This window comes from Haliotis rubra, unplaced genomic scaffold (genome assembly GCF_003918875.1).
Source record: "Haliotis rubra isolate DU_JTF1 unplaced genomic scaffold, ASM391887v1 Scf26, whole genome shotgun sequence".
NCBI lineage: Eukaryota > Metazoa > Mollusca > Gastropoda > Lepetellida > Haliotidae > Haliotis > Haliotis rubra.
Window position 1 is genome coordinate 1,884,081 of NW_025766669.1, and position 25,115 is coordinate 1,909,195.

Consider the following 25,115-nt stretch of genomic DNA (forward strand, 5'->3'; position numbering starts at 1 on the left):
GTACCAGACCAGTCATTGTCCGTTTCACATTTTATAAAGATAAGGAATCTGTTATGGAACGGGGAGACGTCAGTTGAAGGGATGGCATCAATAAAGTTTCAGAGGATTTTACCGAAAACATTCGCTGGATTAGACAACAGTTATTTCCCTTTATGAAACAGGCAAGGGACGGGGAGCAAGGTAGCTTTTTAAGCTATGACAAGCTTGTCATTGACGGTGACGTTTTGTTTTTTCGATGAGTATAACAAAGATATCCGTCAGATCGGCCGACGCCGTAATTGGTCGAGCAGAAGTCAACCTGCTCATCACCGTTCTGATTCCCCGCCCGCTGCTTCCCCACACAACACGTCGTCTGCTCATCACCAGGCTGACTCCCCTCACGATGTGTCGTCTGCTCAAGGGTCCAGATAGGAATTTGGCGGTGGCCCCGTTGATGAATCTTCTCTTTATATTAAAGATCATGAGATAAGTATTTCACATTATCTAAGTTTTGTACTTGGAATATCTGTGGTATAAACACCAAAAATATCAGATCCTGACTTTATATCATTTTGTGAATCTCATGATGTATTCAGTTGTATTGAGACAATGAGTCCTGATGCACAGCACGTCCTGGACGCTACATTCAGTAATTTTGATAATTTTGTATGCAATGCCGCCAGGCGACATAATGTTGGCAGATATTCAGGTGGTATATCAGTTTCTATTCGGAAGAATATTTCTTCTTTTCAGAGAGTGTATATGGACTGGGAGAACTGTTTATTTTTCAAATTAACAGATGACTCTGCACGCTTCCACATATTTATTGGATTTGTATACATCCACCCAGAAAGATCGCCTGAGTATACAGCGTCAGAAGACAACGGCATAGACATATTAGAAAATAAACTTTTACAAGTACTGTTTGATTATGGGGAAGCCAGTAAGTTTATTTTGTTTGGTGATTTTAATGCCAGAACAGCGAGTGAGCCAGATTTTATAGTAAATGACGGTTCCGACTATATACCCCGTTGGTGACGATTACGCACAGGATAACTTTGATAAACCCCGCAATTCATATGACACTGTCACAAATATGTATGGAAAGTGTTTACTCGAGCTGTGTAAATCGATGAGTATACACATTGTGAACGGTAGAAGTTTGCCTGATATCCCCGGAAGTTTAAGTTTACATTTCAAAGACCGGTTGTAGTACTTACTGTTGATTATGCGCTTATTTCATCTGAGATGTTCAACAATATTGATAGTTTTGAGGTTAAACCTCGCACAGAGTCGGATCACCTCCCGATTGTTTGTGTAATCCATGACATAATCGCCTCCGCGCCTTGCTTAAGTAACGATTCAGTAATACCCATGTTCAAGTCCGTAGGGTATAAACTACGGGAGGACCAGAGAGAGAGTTTTCATATGTACTTGGTAGATGGCATAAAGAATGGTATCCTGAATGATTTCAGAGACCTACTGTATACTGATGTTAACTCTGCCATTTCTGAAATTACATCCCTACTTCAATTATCAGGCGTTAGAGCTGGAGCCAGCAGACTCATTTCACCCTATCACCGTCAATCGCGCCAACCTCCTTGGTTTGATCAAGAATGCGGCAAACTTAAGTCCGAAAAATATACAGACTTTTAAACTATTTCAGAAAGCATAAGTGCGATTCTAACCTCGATTCTTATTTGAATGCAAAACACAATTTTAAAAAATGTTGCCAATTAAAAAAAAGATAATTATTTAGCCAAAGCTGCAGATGATATTAAAATAGCAGCAAAAGAAATCCTGACTGTAAGATATTTTGGAGCACGTTAAAACGCCATCTTCAGAAAACGGTTCTCACAGATAATATTTCTCCGTACCAATGGTATCATTACTTCAAAGGTCTCCTTTCCTGTAGAGATACGAAACTGCTTTCAGATTTTGATAAATCAGTGTATGATTTTGTCTCAACGCATAACTGTGATGAGTGTGAAGAGCTTTCATTCTCGCATGATGATTTGTCAACTCCAATTACCGAAGATGAGGTAATAAAATCTATAAATGAATTGAAATGGAATAAGGCAGCGGGGCATGACGGTATCCCTCCCTCATTTTACAAATCTACTTTTACTTCTTTAAGTGTCATATTTGAAAGATTTATTTAATGTAGTTCTTGATAGTGGTAAATTCCCATCGCTATGGAATATAGGTATGATTGTCCCTTTATTCAAGTCTGGGAGTGTATCAGAACCATGCAACTATCGTGGAATATCTCTTCTAAACATTTCTGGAAAATTATTTGCTAATATATTAGAAAAGCGTTTACGCGCCTGGGTTGATCTAAACGAGCTACTTGACGAGGCTCAAGCTGGTTTTAGATCCGATTATAGTACAACTGATAATTTATTTATATTACAGTCATTATGTACAAAGTACCTCTGCAGACCAAAAGGAGATTCTATTGCGCTTTCATCGACTTTAAGAAAGCCTTTGATTTTGTTGACCGTAAGAAATTGCTATTTATGTTACATACCAAAGGATGCCATGGCAAAATGTATAATATTTTAAGAAGCATGTATGACTCTGTTGCAGCCTGTGTTAGAACTAATTCTGGCAACACTGAATCGTTTAACACTTCCGTTGGCGTGCGACAAGGTTGTGTAATAAGCCCCGTACTCTTCATCTTCTTTATTAATGAACTTGTACATGATATGTATAAATCGTGTAATAATGGAATATTTGTTACTCCCAAATCAAAGATTTACTTTTGCTTCTCTTTGCAGATGATATTGTTACGTTTTCATTCATGGTAAACGGACTGCAGAGACAGATAAATATTCTTCAAACATTTTTGTGACACATAGGGACTAGAGTTGAATATGGAAAAATCTAACATAGTTGTCTTTAGAAATGGGGGTATAGTGGCACATTCTGAAAAAATGGTTATTCCGTGGCAAAAGTATTAATGTTGTTTCATATTATAAATATTTGGGTCTTCTATTTTCCAGCCGATTAAATTGGTCCATGGCATCTAAAACCCTTGCAGCACAAGCTAAGAAGGCATTATTTCCTATTTTTAAACTGTTTAAGGCTAATAAGTTTATTTCATTTGACTCAGCTTGCTTTACTTTTGACACTAAAATAGCACCAATATTGTTAAATGGATCTGAAATTTGGGGAGTAAACTATTTCGAAGCTATAGAAAATGTGCATGCATCATATTTTAAAAGATTTCTTACTGTAGGTAAATTTGCTTCCAACAAAGCCGTACTTGGCGATACAGGCCGCTATAGCATGCATATTGAGAGTCAAATGAGAGCTATCAGATACTGGATTAAACTTATAAGAATGCCTGATTATCGCTACCCCTATCAAAGCTATCAATTATTATTATCCCTAGACAAACGTGGAAAGTATTCTTGGGCTTCTGGTGTCCGAAATGTGTTATTTTCAAAGCGGTTTTCTTGTTTGGTTTAAGCAAGATGTTGGTGATATAAAATGTTTTTGTTAACTTTTAAGCAACGAATAAAAGATATATATATTCAGAATTGGCACGCATCAGTAAATTCATCGAGTTTTCTAAGTCATTATTCACAATGTAAATCGATGTTCGGACCTGAAAAATATATTAGGGTCCTTAATGATAAGTCCCTTTTAAGAAATTTTGTAAATTTAGAATCTCTTTACATGCCTTAAAATACAGCGTTATAGAAAAGATAAAAATACATTGGAAGATTTATCATGTTCTCATTGTTCTTCTGGTAAAACTGAAGACGAACGTCACTTATTATTAGACTGTGAGGCATTCTCTGCTCGCCGAAAGAAGTATCTAAAATGCTTTAATGATGCCCCACAAACGATATATAAAATGCTTAATTCTAATAACGATGACACTATTAAATCAGCTGCCATTTTCATAAAACATTTGATGTCCATCCTTAAAGCACATGTATGAATAGTAATATTGTGGTAGATATTTTGTCCTTAAATCAGCATAGTAAGGACAAACCAGCAAAAAGTGGAATTCATCTTCAATTACATTTAGTGCACAATTTTTTCACAATCTGTTATCTCTTGGAATATTATAATATCTGCCCTTCTCGATCACAAGATCATGTGAAGAGCATCTAAATCTGGTTAATGAAACGTGGAATTTTCTAAGATTAATATCGTGTAGGTATTGCTCTGTATGTAAAAAAGATTTAAAAGTACTGTACGACGAGCATGGGTTACTGAAGATCAATTCTAACCCGGGTCTTCATGGGTCTATTTATTATGATACTGTTGCTAGAGGGGGAGACTTGTTATTGTCTATGCCCAACGTTTCTTTGCTGTTTAATATACCAGCTATATGGCAGCGGTCTGTAAATAATCGAGTCTAGGCCATACAATCCAGTGGTCAGTAGCATGAGCATCAATCTACGCTGTTAGGATACGATGACATGTGTCAACCAAGTCAGCGAGCCTGACCACCCGATCCGACAATGGATTTCTGAAGACCATTTCTAACCCGGTCGCTGTGCTCAAGGATGGGATATAGTCAAGACAATGAGATATATTATAAGTTGTTCACTGGTCTCGAGGGGGACATGTACCCTCGATATTTGTTTATGTTCCCTGAGCCCGAAGGGTGAGGGGAACATAAAGCAACATTGAGTGAACATCAACCCATGGACCCCGAGGGACCAGTGAACAACGTATTTATCTTACCGAACACCTCAATGGTAATTTTGAACTGTTTGAAGCACGGGTATCGATCATAGCATGTACATCATGCATGATTCAATGTTATTCGAGATGAAGAATCACTACTACGAGGTACCAAGTGAGTACATAGGGGGTACATAGAAAATGTTACTCGCTTGTAAGCAGGGTACATTGAAAATAATAGAAGAGCGCTCAGCCAATCAGAAAACGACATTTATGTGTGAGGCAAGATAAGAATGTATAGCTAAATCTATTACACGAATATATAAATGAGAGAGCGGGGAGGTTATGGCCGTCTTGGACAGAATCCTAATTATGTCATGACGTACCAGATTAACGTGGGAGGGAAACCCGAAGTAATGCAGGTTTTGGACCTTTACCACTTTGGAAGCATACACGCGTGCGTTATGGTACGTGCTGATACATCTACCGACAAGCACAGGTATTGAAATGACAAACCTAGAAACATCATGGGGACGCACCGAGATTCGAACCAACCATCATAGGTTCCTGGTGTGCCCAAGGTGCGCAAATCTGCAGAGCAAAATTCAGCGCCTTTGGCGACTGGGCTGGTCGCACAAACTGAAATGAGTCAGAGGGTGAGTATAGGTTTACGCAGCTTTCAGCAATATTTTATACAATATCACTGCGGGCGACACCAGAAATGGGCTTCACACATTTCGAACCCTGGTCTTCGGCTTAACTACTAGACTATCCCGCCGCCATTACAATCTGAAACAGGGCGAATACATGAGCAGAATATACTGTAGCCTGTTCACTAAATATCTTTCCATCACCCTTTGTTCATGTAAGTATATAATGTGCAGTTATTCACTGGCCAGTAGACATATGCTAAGGTAATGTTAAACATGGAAAGGATAGGGATGTAAATCACTATAAGCTGTGTTATGCCACTTACATCTGATAAACAATGTAAAAGTTTTAAGGAGATTCTACCTGTGAAGATCCGGGTTAGAATTGATCTTCAGTTACCCATGCTTGTCATAAGAGGCGACTAACGGGATCGGGTGGTCAGGCTCGCTGACTTGGTTGACACGTGTCATCGTGTCCCATTTGCGTAGATCGATCATGCTGTTGATCCCTGGATTGTCTGGTCTAGCTCCGATTATTTACAGGCCGCCGCCATATAGCTTGAATATTGCTGAGTGCGGCGTAAAGCTAAACTCACTCACTCACTTTAAGAAGATTCTCTCACCTTCACTCCAACTTGATAAGGGTGTAAGCATCAGTATGGAAACGTCTGTAAACGCAGTAAACGAGAACTCCTCAATGTTGCATGTTTTCCCCATTTCCTCACCATTTTCTAGAACGCCAATAAAACATTCAGTAAGGGCCCTTACTCTCAAAACCTGACTCTCCAATCCACATTAGCTGTTGATTGTTTTGAAAAACGTCATGATGGGTTTACAAACAGATATTGATCTCGGCATGAAAACTTCAAAGAAAATGAAAGGTCTGCTTCGTGTGCAGAAAATTAATTACCCAGTTGTCGAGACAACAGGCAGCATCCGGCCGATTGTGAGGACCGTTTAACCCTTGCTCATTCATACAAAAGAGTATGTGAAACTATTGACATTTGTACAAGCAACGTTACGCTATATATGGTGTAGAGCGTGGCTTCAGCAGCTATAGGACGAGGCAAGACACACGACGAAGACACAAGACATTGATACGCCGGGGATAGTTAATCTATATTTGATTTGCCAAGTGATCGTTGTGGCTTAGAAATCACTCCAACTTAATTAGAACGAATCTGCCTGTAATTTCAAGCAAGCTCTTTGAAGGTAATTGGCCTTACGATACGAGCTGGATTATGTGAGATGTGCAATGAATACGAAAACAAAAAGTTTAAAAGAGGCCGCTATCGATCTTCGGATCTAGACAGACAATGTGAAAATCGATCTCGACCTTCGCTGACACAACTGGTGTGTGTACTAGGAACAGTTTGGGGCTTGCCCACATTTTATACGATATTCTATCTCTTTGTGATACGCCTTTCTCCGAGTTAAAAACTGAATCTGCGGGCGTGTCTTGTTTTGAAGGAAAGGCATGAGTTGTGTTTCTTTTATATTGCTGACGCTGACGTCGACATGGTCAATGACGATAGTCTTGTCCGAAGACGCTGGACGTTCTGTCTTGTCAGAGAGGAAGAAACTGAAGGACGACTTTTACAAACCTGATATCGAGAAGTTCTGTAGCCTGGAGGTGGCTTGTGATGGCGTGAGTGGTACTCGTATCCCCATTCAACTCCCCCGGGGTCGCGACGGCAGTAACGGTGCTCGCGGACCCACCGGTCCCTCCGGACCACGAGGAAGGAATGGAGCACGGGGACCGGCAGGACCGCCCGGAAAAGGTAAGAAAAGTACACGTTTTTGTATCATTATCTGCTAGCTACGAGGAAAATAAGCAGTTATATCATTTGTTTGGATAGGGAATAAACAGAGGTAGGTTCATAGAAGTCAGAGTGCATCATGGAAGATTTTGTAAACAAGCACACCGACAGTGTATACTGGTGACGAGAGTAGGTCAGCGCCCTGACAGTATACTGGTGACGAGAGTAGGTCAGCACCCTAACAGTATACTGGTGACGAGAGTAGGTCAGCACCCTGACAGTATACTGGTGACGAGAGTAGGTCAGCGCCCTGACAGTATACTGGTGACGAGAGTAGGTCAGCACCCTAACAGTATACTGGTGACAAGAGTAGGTCAGCACCCTGACAGTATACTGGTGACGAGAGTAGGTCAGCGCCCTAACAGTATACTGGTGACGAGAGTAGGTCAACACACTGACAGTATACTGGTGACAAGAGTAGGTCAGCACCCTAACAGTATACTGGTGACGAGAGTAGGTCAGCACCCTAACAGTATACTGGTGACGAGAGTAGGTCAACGCACTAACAGTATACTGGTGACGAGAGTAGGTCAGCACCCTGACAGTATACTGGTGACGAGAGTAGGTCAGCACCCTGACAGTATACTGGTGACGAGAGTAGGTCAGCGCCCCTGACAGTATACTGGTGACAAGAGTAGGTCAGCACCCTGACAGTATACTGGTGACGAGAGTAGGTCAGCACCCTAACAGTATACTGGTGACGAGAGTAGGTCAGCACCCTGACAGTAGTACTGGTGACGAGAGTAGGTCAGCACCCTGACAGTATACTGGTGACGAGAGTAGGTCAGCACCCTGACAGTATACTGGTGACGAGAGTAGGTCAGCACCCTGACAGTATACTGGTGACGAGAGTAGGTCAGCACCCTGACAGTATACTGGTGACGAGAGTAGGTCAGCACCCTGACAGTATACTGGTGACGAGAGGTAGGTCAGCACCCTGAGTAGTATCGCCTGGTGACGAGATGAGAGTAGTCAGCACCCTGAGAGTATACTGGTGACGAGACGAGTAGGTCAGCACCCTGACGGTATACTGGTGACGAGAGTAGGTCAGCACCCTGACAGTATACTGGTGACGAGAGTCAGGCCCCTGACACCCTGACGAGTACACTCAGCACCCTGAGTGTACTACGGTGACGAGAGTAGGTCAGCGCCCTGACAGTATACTGGTGACGAGAGTAGGTCAGCACCCTGAGAGTGTACTGGTGACGAGAGTAGGTCAACACCCTGAGAGTGTACTGGTGACGAGAGTAGGTCAGCACCCTGAGAGTATACTGGTGACGAGAGTAGGTAAACACCCTAACGGTATACTGGTGACGAGAGTAGGAAGATTTTGTAAACAAGCACACTGACAGTGTACGGGTGACGAGAGTAGGTCATCGCCCTCAGAGAGTACTGGTGACAAGAGTAGGTCAGCACCCTGAGAGCGTACTGGTGACGAGAGTAGGTCAGCACCCTGACAGTATACTGGTGACGAGAGTAGGTCAGCACCCTGACAGTATACTGGTGACGAGAGTAGGTCAGCACCCTGACAGTATACTGGTGACGAGAGTAGGTCAGCACCCTGAGAGTGTACTGGTGACGAGAGTAGGTCAGCACCCTGAGAGTATACTGGTGACGAGAGTAGGTCAGCACCCTGACAGTATACTGGTGACGAGAGTAGGTCAGCACCCTGACAGTATACTGGTGACGAGAGTAGGTCAGCGCCCTGACAGTATACTGGTGACGAGAGTAGGTCAGCACCCTGACAGTATACTGGTGACGAGAGTAGGTCAACACCCTAACGGTATACTGGTGACGAGAGTAGGAAGATTTTGTAAACAAGCACACTGACAGTGTACGGGTGACGAGAGTAGGTCAGGCCCTGACAGTATACTGGTGACGAGAGTAGGTCAGCACCCTGAGAGTGTACTGGTGACGAGAGTAGGTCAGCGCCCTGACAGTATACTGGTGACGAGAGTAGGTCAGCACCCTGACAGTATACTGGTGACGAGAGTAGGTCAGCACCCTGACAGTATACTGGTGACGAGAGTAGGTAAACACCCTAACGGTATACTGGTGACGAGAGTAGGAAGATTTTGTAAACAAGCACACTGACAGTGTACTGGTGACGAGAGTAGGTCAGCGCCCTGACAGTATACTGGTGACGAGAGTAGGTCAGCACCCTGACAGTATACTGGTGACGAGAGTAGGTCAGCACCCTGACAGTATACTGGTGACGAGAGTAGGTCAGCGCCCTGACAGTATACTGGTGACGAGAGTAGGTCAGCACCCTGACAGTATACTGGTGACGAGAGTAGGTCAGCACCCTGACAGTATACTGGTGACGAGAGTAGGTCAGCACCCTGACAGTACACTGGTGACGAGAGTAGGTCAGCACCCTGACAGTGTACTGGTGACGAGAGAGTAGGTCAGCGCCCTGACAGTATACTGGTGACGAGAGTAGGTCAGCGCCCTGACAGTATACTGGTGACGAGAGTAGGTCAGCACCCTGACAGTATACTGGTGACGAGAGTAGGTCAGCACCCTGACAGTATACTGGTGACGAGAGTAGGTCAGCGCCCTAACAGTATACTGGTGACGAGAGTAGGTCAGCGCCCTAACAGTATACTGGTGACGAGAGTAGGTCAGCGCCCTAACAGTATACTGGTGACGAGAGTAGGTCAGCACCCTGACAGTATACTGGTGACGAGAGGTCAGCGCCCTAGGTCAGGTGAGGTAGGTCAGCGCCCTGACAGCATACTGGTGACGAGAGTAGGTCAGCGCCCTAACAGTGTACTGGTGACGAGAGTAGGTCAGCACCCTGACAGTATACTGGTGACGAGAGTAGGTCAGTAGGTCAGCGCCCTGACAGTATACTGGTGACGAGAGTAGGTCAGCGCCCTGACAGTATACTGGTGACGAGAGTAGGTCAGCACCCTGACAGTATACTGGTGACGAGAGTAGGTCAGCGCCCTGACAGTATACTGGTGACGAGAGTAGGTCAGCACCCTGACAGTATACTGGTGACGAGAGTAGGTCAGCGCCCTAACAGTATACTGGTGACGAGAGTAGGTCAGCACCCTAACAGTATACTGGTGACGAGAGTAGGTCAGCGCCCTAACAGTATACTGGTGACGAGAGTAGGTCAGCGCCCTGACAGTATACTGGTGACGAGAGTAGGTCAGCACCCTGACAGTATACTGGTGACGAGAGTAGGTCAGCACCCTAACAGTATACTGGTGACGAGAGTAGGTCAGCGCCCTAACAGTATACTGGTGACGAGAGTAGGTCAGCGCCCTAACAGCATACTGGTGACGAGAGTAGGTCAGCACCCTGACAGTATACTGGTGACGAGAGTAGGTCAGTAGGTCAGCGCCCTAACAGTATACTGGTGACGAGAGTAGGTCAGCACCCTGACAGTGTACTGGTGACGAGAGTAGGTCAGCACCCTGAGAGTGTACTGGTGACGAGAGTAGGTCAGCACCCTGACCCCAGAGAGTAGGTCAAGGCGGTACTGGTGACGAGAGTAGGTCAGCGCCCTAACAGTATACTGGTGACGAGAATAGGTCAGCACCCTGAGAGTGTACTGGTGATGAGAGTAGGTCAGCACCCTGAGAGTGTACTGTTGACGAGAGTAGGTCAACACCCTGATTCAGGGTTCGAATCCTCTTTTGTCCGAGAAGTGTGCACCTCCAACGGTATTTCAAATATTAAAATGTAACATCTTCAACAGAAATTATTCCAACAAACTTTGATGTCATATATAACACGTGTCTGTATTTCTATACATCCAAGAGAAACTTTGATTTCATATATAACACGTGTCTGTATTTCTATACATCTAAGAGAAACTTTGATGTCATATATAACACGTCTGTATTTCTACACATTTATAAGAGAATCTTTGGTGTCATATATAACACGTGTCTGTATTTCTATACATCTAAGAGAAACTTTGATGTCATATATAACACGTGTCTGTATTTCAATACATCTAAGAGAAACTTTGATGTCATATATAACACGTGTCTGTATTTCTATACATCTAAGAGAAACTTTGATGTCATATATAACACGTGTCTATTTCTATACATCTAAGAGAAACTTTGATGTCATATATAACACGTGTCTATTTCTATACATCTAAGAGAAACTTAATCGATTACTTCACTGGTATGTGTGATTCATGCAACGAACATTGTAGGTATTATGGGCCTATGGTTTTTAACGACTATGCTGTCTGTTTTTCCGTGTGGATGTTTGTGTGTATGCAGAGACACCACCAGCTATGATTGTGATCGTGCAGGCTATAATTAGTCAGTATTACCAGACATGTTATAGGAATACAAACAATAGTCTATAGGAACATAGCATCATACCTAAGCTACCAGAATAGTAATATTGCTCAAACCAGAAAACCCTAATGTCTCTGCTAAAACACAGGAACATTATATAGAATACGTTAAGCTGCTGTAAGGTTGTAATTACATGCCAATTCACGTGTGTTCACAATACAGCATTAGTTCCAAACACAGCCTTTCAGTCGTTGGCTGTTTTCTTTATAGTCATGGTGAAATATTTTCAGCAAATTGATGTACGCTGCCATCTTTCTTATCCTAACTCAATTCTTACGGCTCCATACAGCCTCTGTAGCCATATGTCATTATTGAATTTCTCTGTTTCGCATCTAACATCTTTTCTTTCTCAAAATGTGACTAGAAATGGCACAGTGAAGCGCAGTTCCGGTCTGTGAGATATATGGTATTGCAGGAATGAAGTTCCTTCCATTTCTGTGACTGTCGTATTCCAGAGGTGTAATGGTCCAATAAGTCACAAATCCGTGTAGATCCGGGTTATAATTGATCTTCAGCAACCCATGCTTGTCGTAAGTGGTGACTAGCGTGATCGGGTGGTCAGGCTCGCTGTCTTGGTTGACACATGTCATCGTGTCCCAATTGCTCAGATCGATGTTCATGCTGTTGATCACTGGTCCAGACTGGTCCATTATTTACATACCTCTGCCATATATACTCCCCACAAAAACTAACAAGTATTTTCAGTGTAATATCTTTATCAATCTCGATTGCAATTTTTGCCGACATGTTACTGAAAGGTAAATATTCAAAGAATACACAACCTTTAGTGACTGTCAAATTGATTTATCTGATAACATTGACAACATCAGCCGAACACAACCATCCTCAGAAACAACATGCAAAATGTGTGGCATGAATGTGCTCCACTCTTCACACATGCACCCTGACCGATGTAAACCTACCTGTAATCATTCCTCTGGTACAACCAAGAGGGTCCTAACTTCATTTTTATGGATGGCAATGCCTGTCCATGGATGATAATGCCTGAGAAAGAGTTGCTAACGATATTGTTTAGATCAACAACATCACACATATGGACTGGCCTGCAAGGTCACTTGATCTTAACCCCATTGAACATGCTTGGGACATCATTGGAAGTCGTGTTTACAGTTTCCATGTTCACCCCCAGACTCTGGGTGACCTTGAGAAGGCGTTACAGAAAGAATGTCAGAACATTCCACAACAACAACTTTAAAGGCTCATTTGGTCAATGCAAAGACGTGTAGAGGCTTGCATTTGTGCTCATGGTGGTCATACGCGTTACTGAACACTGCTTCACTGTCCAAAACTGACTTGAACCTTAATGTTAACATTTTGCTCCATCAATGCAGCACATTTGCACGACTGTTTCACGGGTACATGCTTTTGATGATTTGTAAGTCTATTATTGCTCAATACCATTTCATTTCATTTTGTTAATCGCGTGTACATATGTTCACCTTTCTATTGCATCATTCCATGATTTGCAATTTCAATAAATGAGAATGTAACGAGACTACAAGTTTGTGTTGCTTAACCTTTTGTGGTGAGTATAGCTGGAATATTGCTGAGTGTGGCGTTAAACATCAACCAAACAATCATGCCTGACAAATACGTGGGCTTCAATGGGGTCACGACACCGAACTGCATTGTGTTGAACACCGACCTGTATGAAGTGTCGTAAAATAACTCACCATTTGCAGATGGACAAACGAGGGGGCTCGAATCTGTATGTGTTCAGAACGATTTGCCAAAACTGAAAACAAATATCATATGAGGTTTTCTGAGAACATGTGGCATGTTGCATTTCCTCATAGATGACATCTCTGTAAAATTTTAGGATGTGATATTTATGCAAGATGTAGGTATCCATAGGAACCCGTTGTGCCCACCCGAAATGGTTCTTTTATGTCCTGACTTCAATATATTTTGGTAACAAAAGTTAAAGCCAGTGTGCAAGATACATTAATCCTCGAAGTTTATTTCCAGAGTTTTTAGTTATTTTTTTTGCATCCATATTCGCGAAGATAGTAATTACTTTCATTAAATGAAGAGGAACACTTTTTGACAACAACATCGATAGACAACAATAGAGATCAAGGTTATGACATCCCTACGGCTTACGATCAACCTAATCTCAGATACCCGCCATGTATATATTTCTCCTAATCATTTGCTTGAATAACCTACCGAAACTTTGTCTACTGGCTTTAATCAGTTTCTTGTCACAACAAGCCTCTATTTATGTCAACACACTGTACATAAACCTCTTCTGAGCGAAAATGTATAAACCTTATTCAATACCCGCCATGTATATATTTCTCCTTGTGCATATGTTGTGTATCATTTGCTAGATAAAACTCGTTGTATTAACTCAGTTCTCAAATCAAAACTCCTTGTATTAACTCAGTTCTCTCAAAACTTCCCGCAGCTAGTACTGGAGTAAGACCATCGGCATTTATGGTTGGAACTATCGCCCATCGCTACCCACACAGTCACAAGAAACAGCGGGAAGTCTTGATCTACGACTACGTCTTGACCAACGCTGGCAAAGACTACGACAACGTCACTGGCATCTACTCGGCGCCGCTGAATGGAACGTATAGCTTCACAGTAACCTTCGCCGCCCACGCTGGTAAAGAGGTAGGTGACATGGGATACAGTCGACGAACCTAAACCTGATCAGAGAAATAGTGCTGCTCACAACAGAACAGTCGGTCACTGGCTATTTAATAGACAGCTGGGGCGGTGGGGAAGCCTAGTGGTTAAAGCGTTCGCTCGTCACACCGAAGACCTGGGTTCGAATCCCCACATGGGTACATTGTGTGAAGCTCATTTCTGGTGTCCCCCGCCGTGATATTGCTGGAATATTGCTAAAAGCGGCGTAAAACCAAACTCACTCACTCACTAATAGACAGCTGGTAGATAGTGGGTGAACGAAGAGTAAAGGTGTCCACAATATACAAGGGAGTCGTTGCGTGCAACACAGATCTGATAGCTAAAGGAGATGGGGTCGGGGTTGGGGGTGGAGGAAACACTTTAGAACACAGCCGGTCAATGTCTATTCATCAGGGAGATGGTGAGTTATGGGTGGACGGAGAGAAATAGTGGGCCGGTATCTCTACAAGACATATGTGGTAGTTACAGGCGATGGGGATATGGAGGGGAGATAGTATGGCAAGTCGTTTTCACATTTAATAAGAAATTAAAGATATCTTCAATTGTTTTCAACATATCTGTATTCTATTTAAAGATATCAATAAAGTTTTAAAGATATCGGTAAATAATTGATGATATCTTAAATTGATTTCTGAGATCCAAACAAATAAAATAGCCGTGTTGTTCCTGCAGAACACTCTCTGACTGTATATTCGACAGTGTAATGAACATTTTCACAATATATTAGCTTCTGTTTATTTTACAGGCAGCGGGTGAGTTGAGGGTAAGCGGGAGCGACACCTTCATTGGTCGGGTGTGGGCCATCAGCCGCCCCTCCTGGACCATGTCTTCCAACACATTCGTCATCCAACTTAAAGAGGGACAGAGGGTTTGGATCAAGCCCATCGAATCAGCATTGCAGCTCTATGGAAACTTCTACTGTACCTTTTCAGGGCATGCCTTGTTCTACGACTAGATAGAATGTGTGTGATAGCGTGTACTAGACCCAACACACATGTAACACGTTGTAGACACATGTAACACGTTGTACTTGACTCAACACACATGTAACACGTTGTACTAGACCCAACACATGTAACACGTTGTACTAGACCCAACACACATGTAACACGTTGTACTAGACCCAACACACATGTAACACGTTCTACTATACTCAACTCACATGTAACACGTTGTAGACACATGTAACACGTTGTACTTGACTCAACTCACATGTAACACGTTGTAGTAGACCCAACACACATGTAACACGTTGTAGTAGACCCAACACACATGTAACACGTTGTACTAGACCCAACACACATGTAACACGTTGTACTAGACCCAACACACATGTAACACGTTGTACTAGACCCAACACATGTAACACGTTGCACTAGGCCAAACACATGTAACATGTTGTACTAGACCCGACACACATGTAACACGTTGTACTAGACCCAACACACATGTAACACGTTGTACTAGACCCAACACACATGTAACACGTTGTACTAGACCCAACACACATGTAACACGTTGTACTAGACCCAACACACATGTAACACGTTGTACTAGACCCAACACACATGTAACACGTTGTACTAGACCCAACACATGTAACACGTTGTACTAGACCCAACACACATGTAACACGTTGTACTAGACCCACACACATGTAACACGTTGTACTAGACCCAACACACATGTAACACGTTGTACTAGACCCAACACACATGTAACACGTTGTACTAGACCCAACACACATGTAACACGTTGTACTAGACCCAACACACATGTAACACGTTGTACTAGATCCAACACACATGTAACACGTTGTACTAGACCCAACACACATGTAACATGTTGTACTAGACCCAACACACATGTAACACGTTGTACTAGACCCAACACACATGTAACACGTTGTACTAGACCCAACACACATGTAACACGTTGTACTAGACCCAACACACATGTAACACGTTGTACTAGACCCAACACATGTAACACGTTGTACTAGACCCAACACATGTAACACGTTGTACTAGACCCAACACACATGTAACACGTTGTACTAGACCCAACACACATGTAACACGTTGTACTAGACCCAACACATGTAACACGTTGTACTAGACCCAACACATGTAACACGTTGTACTAGACCCAACACACATGTAACACGTTGTACTAGACCCAACACACATGTAACACGTTGTACTAGACCCAACACATGTAACACGTTGTACTAGACCCAACACACATGTAACACGTTGTACTAGACCCAACACACATGTAACACGTTGTACTAGACCCAACACATGTAACACGTTGTACTAGACCGAATTCACATGTAACACGTTCTACTATACTCAACTCACATGTAACACGTTGTAGACACATGTAACACGTTGTACTTGACTCAACTCACATGTAACACGTTGTACTAGACCCAACACACATGTAACACGTTGTACTAGACCCAACACACATGTAACACGTTGTACTAGACCCAACACACAAACACGTTGTACTAGACTAGACCCAACACATGTAACACGTTGTACTAGACCCAACACACATGTAACACGTTGTACTAGACCCAACACATGTAACACGTTGTACTAGACCAACACACATGTAACACGTTGTACTAGACCCAACACACATGTAACACGTTGTACTAGACCCAACACACATGTAACACGTTGTACTAGACCCAACACACATGTAACACGTTGTACTAGACCCAACACACATGTAACACGTTGTACTAGACCCAACACACATGTAACACGTTGTACTAGACCCAACACACATGTAACACGTTGTACTAGACCCAACACACATGTAACACGTTGTACTAGACCCGACACATGTAACACGTTGTACTAGACCCAACACACATGTAACACGTTGTACTAGACCCAACACACATGTAACACGTTGTACTAGACCCAACACACATGTAACACGTTGTAGTAGACCCAACACACATGTAACACGTTGTACTAGACCCAACACACATGTAACACGTTGTACTAGACCCAACACATGTAACACGTTGTACTAGACCCAACACGTGTAACACGTTGTACTAGACCCAACACACATGTAACACGTTGTACTAGACCCAACACACATGTAACACGTTGTACTAGACCCAACACTCATGTAACACGTTGTACTAGACCCAACACGTGTAACACGTTGTACTAGACCCAACACACATGTAACACGTTGTACTAGACCCAACACGTGTAACACGTTGTACTAGACCCAACACATGTAACACGTTGAATTAGACCCAACACATGTAACACGTTGTACTAGACCCAACACACATGTTACACGATGTACTAGACCCAACACACATGTAATACGTTGTACTAGACCCAACACACATGTAACACGTTGTACTAGACCCAACACACATGTAACACGTTGTACTAGACCCAACACACATGTAACACGTTGTACTAGACCCAACACACATGTAACACGTTGTACTAGACCCAACACACATGTAACACGTTGTACTAGACCCAACACTCATGTAACACGTTGTACTAGACCCAACACACATGTAACACGTTGTACTAGACCCAACACACATGTAACACGTTGTACTAGACCCAACACATGTAACACGTTGTACTAGACCCAACACACATGTAACACGTTGTACTAGACCCAACACACATGTAACACGTTGTACTAGACCCAACACACATGTAACACGTTGTACTAGACCCAACACATGTAACACGTTGTACTAGACCCAACACACATGTAACACGTTGTACTAGACCCAACACATGTAACACGTTGTACTAGACCCAACACATGTAACACGTTGTACTAGACCCAACACACATGTAACACGTTGTACTAGACCCAACACACATGTAACACGTTGTACTAGACCCAACACATGTAACCTAGACCCAACACACATGTAACACGTTGTACTAGACCCAACACACATGTAACACGTTGTACCAGATCCAACACACATGTAACACGTTGTACTAGACCCAACACATGTAACACGTTGTACTAGACCCAACACACATGTAACACGTTGTACTAGATCCAACACACATGTAACACGTTGTACTAGACCCAACACACATGTAACACGTTGTACTAGACCCAACACACATGTAACACGTTGTACTAGACACACGTGTAACACGTTGTACCAGACCCAACACACATGTTATTCGTTGTACGACTAATAGACTTTCTCAACCATGTAAACATCTGTTTTTAAATAATTATCTGAAACTTCTTGTTGTCTTCTATTTGTTTTTTTCGTGCATTTTCTAGCGAGATAAATATGTCGTTAATTCCGTACGGGATTTAATCGAAAACAAGTAGACGCACAGAGTTTTGTTAGAAATAGAGAGAAATTATCAGGCCAAGAAATACGTTGTTGCATGATCCCCTTTCTGGAAATAATATAAAGTTTTTATACCAAATGCCAGTGAACATGGACAAGATTTTGTCGTTTTATTTAAAATATGTCCACATATACTCCATGCAAAGGGACTCTTGCTGTATGTTATGTGATTTAGGGGTGATAGAAGATGAGTATCATTTTATATTAGTCTGTCCGTATTTTCGCAGTTTAAGAATGTTATATATCCCCCCATTTTACCGCATCAATCAACGTGAATATAAATTAAGGTTATTGTTGAAAGCAACAAATCTACAAATTGTTAAACATCTATCAATGTACATCTATCATGGGTTCAACAATAGAAAATGTTTTCTAAATACCATGTGACTGTACACACTTGTATTGTACTATAGGCCTGTGGCCTCTTCAGTACCCTGAATAAAAGAAATTGATAGACTCGTGTTGTAGGAATAGGGGGTAATTATCATATGGCTGTGGTTGACTGAGCTATCATTTGACCAGAATGTCAAACACGCCTGTAACACCGCTGTGAGTAGGAACACATCTCCACATTTGTGTTGAGTAAACATTTTCAGTTATTAGCACGCCAGACATCCGGGATACTGCTTGTTTAACAACAGATCATAACACGCTAGGCGTGATGAAGCCGTGTGACGTCGGGGATGGTGGCGGCGCTGTCGCACAGAACACGTCCGTCACTGTCCCAGCTGGATCGGTGGATGAGTGAGGTCGATGCGGGGACACAGGAGAGGGGACAATGACAGGAAGTCACAGCTTACCAACGCCAGAAAATTACCGTAGTTGTCGCACGCAGTGTTAAATAATGATAGCAATTGCGGGATTTGCTCCCTTGAATAATATCAACTTTCACGTTGTGCAAATCAGTGTCAAACTGCCTGGGATAATTCCTGTAAGTTATGAGGGCTAGACGTTCCCCCCATTATACCAGTTTTTGCTAGCACTAGTCACAACTCTTTACGGGGATGTTGGTTGGCCTAGTGGTTAAAGCGTTCGCTCGCCACGCCGAACACCCGGGTTCGATTCGCCACCTGGATACAATGCATGAAGCCCGTTTCTTGTGTCCCTCGCCATGGTATTACTGCTATGTTGCTAAAAGCGGCGTAAAACAACACTCACTCAAAATTCTTCATCAGTGGTTTAAGTTAACCACTATATTTAGCCTGGGGACATTTTAATAACAGTTGTATCTTTTAAAATTAATTTTGCATACCTTATTTGCCCAGCAGTTTACATAACAGCATCTAAAAAGCTTTAAAGGAAAACAAATACTAAACTGTAATTATATTGTGAGCTTACATACATGGTAAATCTGACTGCCTCCGTGGTGTAGTGGTTAGAGCGTCCGCGGTCGCGGGTTCGATCCCCGGCCACGTCATACCAAAATACGTTAAAATTTGGTACTTGTTGTTCCCTGCCTGGCGCTCGGCATTAATGGTAGTCTGTCTTACAGACCCTGAAGCAAATATATCCAAGAAAGCCCACACAAGTCTAGAAAAGTGGCAAGTCTAGATTTCCTCAGCTTCTGAAAATGAAGAAAGTCTCAGGGCTCCTTTTCATTATATATATATTTTTTTACTATGAACTTTTTTCAGTAAAATATGTTCATTTCAGAGACTAGTTGTTAGTCTACATTAATGGGTGCAACAAGGACTCATCGGCTCGGAGTCAATATAATGTGTCTGAGTGGGGTATTCATGCTTAACTGAGGCATGGTATCTCAGTGAGCTAGCACTAGAAAACCAGCTTAATTCTGGTCTAGTACAAGCAGCCACACATACACACGCATGCACGTAATAGTGCACATTTATAATGCGCTCATTTCCACACTAGCAGCATGCTCAAGGCGCAACAATCAAAAGTACATAGGAAGGGATGATGACAATGTTAGTATGATTCATAGAACTGGCGGAAAAAATAGGTTTTGAGACTCACTTGGAATGAATCAAACGTTGGAGAAAGTTTAAGATCTTGGGGAATGTTCAAAAGATCTCTGACCAAAGGACCTGAGTTTGTATTGTGGCACTGTCAGTAGGTTCTGGTGTTGAGATCTTAGTTCCCGTGCAGGGACATAGGCTGATATCAGCTCTGATACGTATGGAGGAGATTGCTCGTGCAGAGATTTATATGTCAGACAGAGAATTTTGAACTGGATCCTTGCTCTTATTGGAAGCCAGTGGAGATTTCTAAGAACAGGAGTGATGTGGGATTTCTTGGAGGTGAGGGTCACGTTTCGTGCAGCCGTATTTTGCACCTTTGAAGTTTGTCGAGGAGGACATCAGGGAGTCCTACATAGAGGCTGTTACAGTAGTCAAGTCTACTCAATATCAGGCATCTAGCTAGACAATTAGCAGCTTCCACGGTGATCAAGGGATGAATATTCCCAATCACTCGGAGATTCCAGTAGCAAGTCTTACAGACGTTATTAATCTGAGCTTCCATGGAAAGCGTTGGGTCCAGCAGGACACCAAGATCTTTGACAGTCTTTGCTAACTGGACTTCCGTGTCTGAGACATTAATGGTGTATATGTCCACCTTTTGGAGCTGCTGCTTGGTTCCGAAAAGGATCGCTTCAGTTTTATCGCTGTTCAATTTGAGTTTGTTTGTGGTCATCCAAGATTTCAATGACTTGGTGCAATCGGCTATATCACGGAGAGCTTCAGGTGAGTTCTGGGACGAAATTGGTTGTACAACTGACAGTCATCAGCATAGGAGTGATGAAGGAGACGGTGTTGTGAGATGATGTTTGAAGTACTGCCACAGTAGAGGACGAATAGCACTGGACCTAGAACAGATCCTTGTAGGACACCAAACTGCAAGTTAACAGTGGATGGCTTGTCATTTCCAATCATTACAAATTGTGATCTTCCATGAATGTATGAAGATATCCACCGCAGCGCTGTCCCATCGATACCATACTGAAGTCTATCTAGAAGAAGGTTGTGATCGATCGTATCGAAAGCTGAAGACAAGTCCAGTAGGACAAGGGCTGCAATGTTGCCATGATCAACTGCACGGCGAATGTCATTGATGACTCTTAGCAAGGCTGTTTCAGTACTATGGAACTTGCGGTAAGCTAACCGGAACTTTTCTAGAAGAGAATTATTTGCAAGGTGACATTTGAGACGAATATGAAAAGCCTTTTCAATGATTTTAGACAGGAATGCCAGGTTTGAGACGGGTCTGAAGTTTTTCAAGTTTGATGAATCCAGCTTGTCCTTCTTGAGGAGAGGCTTGACAAGAGCACGTCGTCATATGAGCGAAATATTCTTATGTGCGACGTTAAACCCCATTTCACCTCACCTCACCTCTCTCACCTCACCTCACATGGTAAATCTGTACTTGTGCATCTGTCTCCTGATGGCTTCCATCAATGTTAGACAACAATATGTTTCACACGTGTACATCAGATGTAGTCAGTATCACAGTCCCTCAACCATTCTATTTTCCGTTCCGACCGGTCCTACTGTAATGCTAGAGCCCTAAATGAAGCAAGTCTACATTTTCCTCAGGCACTGAATGTCACTTTGTCGGGACTCCTTCTCAGATTAAAAGGAGTTCTTTCTTTCTGTCAGAGAGTTCAGAGACTAAGCGTTACACCCGATGAGACCACAACTTCTACCACATCACTCACGCCCTGCACCAGGTCTGTGGAATGTACGCATATATTTTCATCACAACCAAATTATGTAATACAAAAGAAAATCTAGCTGTATTACGCATTAGAAAACACGATTGTTTTAGAACAGAGAAATAAATTGTGAACGACATATGTCATAGATTGTAGGTTAGTCTAACCACCCCTCGTGCAGATAAAACGTGATTAGCTTCATCAGAAATGACAAGCACTCGAAACATTCGGATTTCCTCGGCCGGCCCATTTCCCCGAGGTAAACATGTCGTGTTTATACCGACAACTGAAGACGCATTAGTATCACAGCTCAAATCTCCGACAGGGGTCTCATTCCGGATAAGCTGAAACGAACCAGCCCCTTGAGATCAACATTGATTGTCATCTGCTGTTGTCAATGGCTATAGACTGTTACAAGTGCAATACCACACGGCCTTGTTGGGTGCGCTGATGGATGCATGCCCTCGACATCACCGCGTCAGCTGATGCGGCGTTTGTAACACCACCGGTGCTTGAAATTAACACCTTCTTGTGAGCTCCTCCTGTCAATCACAGACTGGTGTTGATGACTTTTGGGTGGGACCGATCCACATGGTAAAGAGTGAGTGAGTAAGATTTTACGCCGCTTTTAGAAATATTGCAGCAGGGCGTTGGGCACCAGACACAGGTTTCACACACTGTACCCAATTGGGGATTCGAACCCAATTCTTTGGCGAGAGGGCTGAACGCTTTAACCGCTAGACTACCCAACCGTCCCAATGGTGAAGGCAGTATTGTTTTGTGCACTGAGCTGGTCAGTACGCAAACGTGATATTTGCTGGACACAGCTTCTTTTAGAAGTGTTTTTGTTTCATAATTACAGACATGTAATTAATACAACAGGAATACAACATTTCTATGTTTGAAAGGATCGTCAAGCATCCAAAGCATACGTGCGTACGCAGTAGACTAGTCTGTCTCACAGTCCCTGAACCACATTATTTTCCCTATTGCCTAGACCTCTCTGCAATGCTAAAGCCCTAAATAAAGCAAGTCTAGATTTCCTCAGGTTCAAACCACATTATTTTCCCCTCTCTGCAATGCTAAAGCCCTAAATAAAGCAAGTTTAGATTTCCCCAGGTTCAGGGGGAATCTGAATCTCTGGTCTCCCTGGGGCTCCTTTTCAATTTAAATGGGCTTGTTTGTTACTATTGAACTTATATATACTCATGCCAATAATGGTTGCCTCAAGTCAAAACATTGATTACACAACAATCTCGTTTTCTGTTGACTGGGTTCCGTCCTATTGCGCAACTTAGTACAATAACCAGTCCAGAATTTTGAGACCAATTCATTTAATTGGATACATAATATTAATCAGTATTATTTGATACATCTAAGCACTTGTATATTGCAACACTACGCTCCTTATAATCCTTGCAAATATGTCGTGCAGCGTGCTCTGTCGTACAGCGAGCACTGACAAATAGAAACCTGAAATCGTGGAAATCTCAAAACGAGGCTCTGCCGCTAGAACAGTTTAGCTGTCTGGTACGGACTTGATAATATATGAATCACATTGTGCGTTACGGAACTTCACTGAATAAGCGCAAGAAACACATAACAGGTGTAACCAGTGAGCCAGATGAATTGTGAACCATTTTACAACCTCATCAAACTGGGGCAGTCTGTGACGTCTTAGTTAAGGTCATGCTGCCTACACCTCGCCATAAATATAGAAATACGATGTTATTAAAGTTTAACATTAAAATTCATTTGTAAATACCATTTTCATATGAAATAAGGAATTGGAATTCAGTGTAGCCATAGTTGTTTGTGATGTCTATTTTCACTATCACACGAGAAAATTCGGATCGGCTGAAAAGTAGGTCATTGTCTGAATAGGTTAATGAGACTTATGTTTCGGTTTGTGGCGTGACGAGCGAACGTTTTAACCACTAGGCTACTCCACCGCCCCTTAGTACTAAGAAATAAGTCACCAACTTTAAAAATATAATCATCAAATATGAGTGGAGCCAAGAACATTGTTCAGTAGACTTAGCTTCATTATTGACTTAAGTGACATTCGTTGTATTCTATTTTTATATCGGGTCTTAGATGTGGACTACTACATATACTTAAGTAAGAACGCACGATTATCTCTATATCAAGTTTATCATGTTAATGTAATTAGTTCTAGACAGTGTCCCAGAATTGTTTTCAAACAGAATATATGTTATTCTCAGTCTAATATGTAGCCATTAACTAAAAAATGGAAGCCGCAAAATAATTCAATCAAACGAGCATAGTTGCAAGGTAACCCTATCGACACCTGTTGTTCCACATCGAGGAAACACACCCTACAGGCATCACCTGTAGTCCAAGTCCAAATCACGAATATTAATTGTGCAGAACACCCTCCATAAACTAGCTACAATTGGGAGTAAACATAATTCTAAACAGCGACAGGTAAAACAACCTATAATAAACATTCTGCATAAAGATATATTATTATACAAGATACGTAAATGTTTATTTGCAATATATCATAAGCTGACAGATAAGCGCATATTATGAAAATACCGTAGAGATGAGTCACAATAGTGAAATTAAAGTTTAACATGGTGACTAAGCTTGTCTGGTAGATGCTAGACTAAGGCTTAGTCTCTGAATATATATCATTTTGATAGTAACAAACAAGCCCATTTATATTGAAACGGAGCCCTAGGGAGACCAGAGATTCAGAACCTGAACCTGAGGAAATCTAGACTTGCTTCATTTAGGGCTTCAGCACTGCAGGGCAGGCTAAGCATTGGGGACAATAATGTGGTTCAGGGACTGTGAGGCAGACTAGATGGGTTCTTTTCGTAAACATATCAGATATAATGTTTACTACAAGGTTCAACAAAACTTTGGTATAATTTTGACAGTTTAGAAGCTATAGAATCTAAGGGTGTTTCTGTGTTTCAG

General features: G+C 42.3%; 1 protein-coding gene across 1 annotated transcript; it reads left to right on the plus strand.

The window, feature by feature from the left end:
• The first annotated feature begins 6,304 nt into the window (after window positions 1-6,304).
• LOC124280062 (complement C1q-like protein 4) lies at window positions 6,305-15,175 on the plus strand. The gene is made up of 3 exons (XM_046715942.1): window positions 6,305-7,057; window positions 13,862-14,073; window positions 14,855-15,175. The coding sequence occupies exons 1-3, from the start codon at window positions 6,754-6,756 to the stop codon at window positions 15,062-15,064; spliced, it is 726 nt and encodes a 241-aa protein (XP_046571898.1). The 5' UTR covers window positions 6,305-6,753; the 3' UTR covers window positions 15,065-15,175.
• Window positions 15,176-25,115: the final 9,940 nt, after the last annotated feature.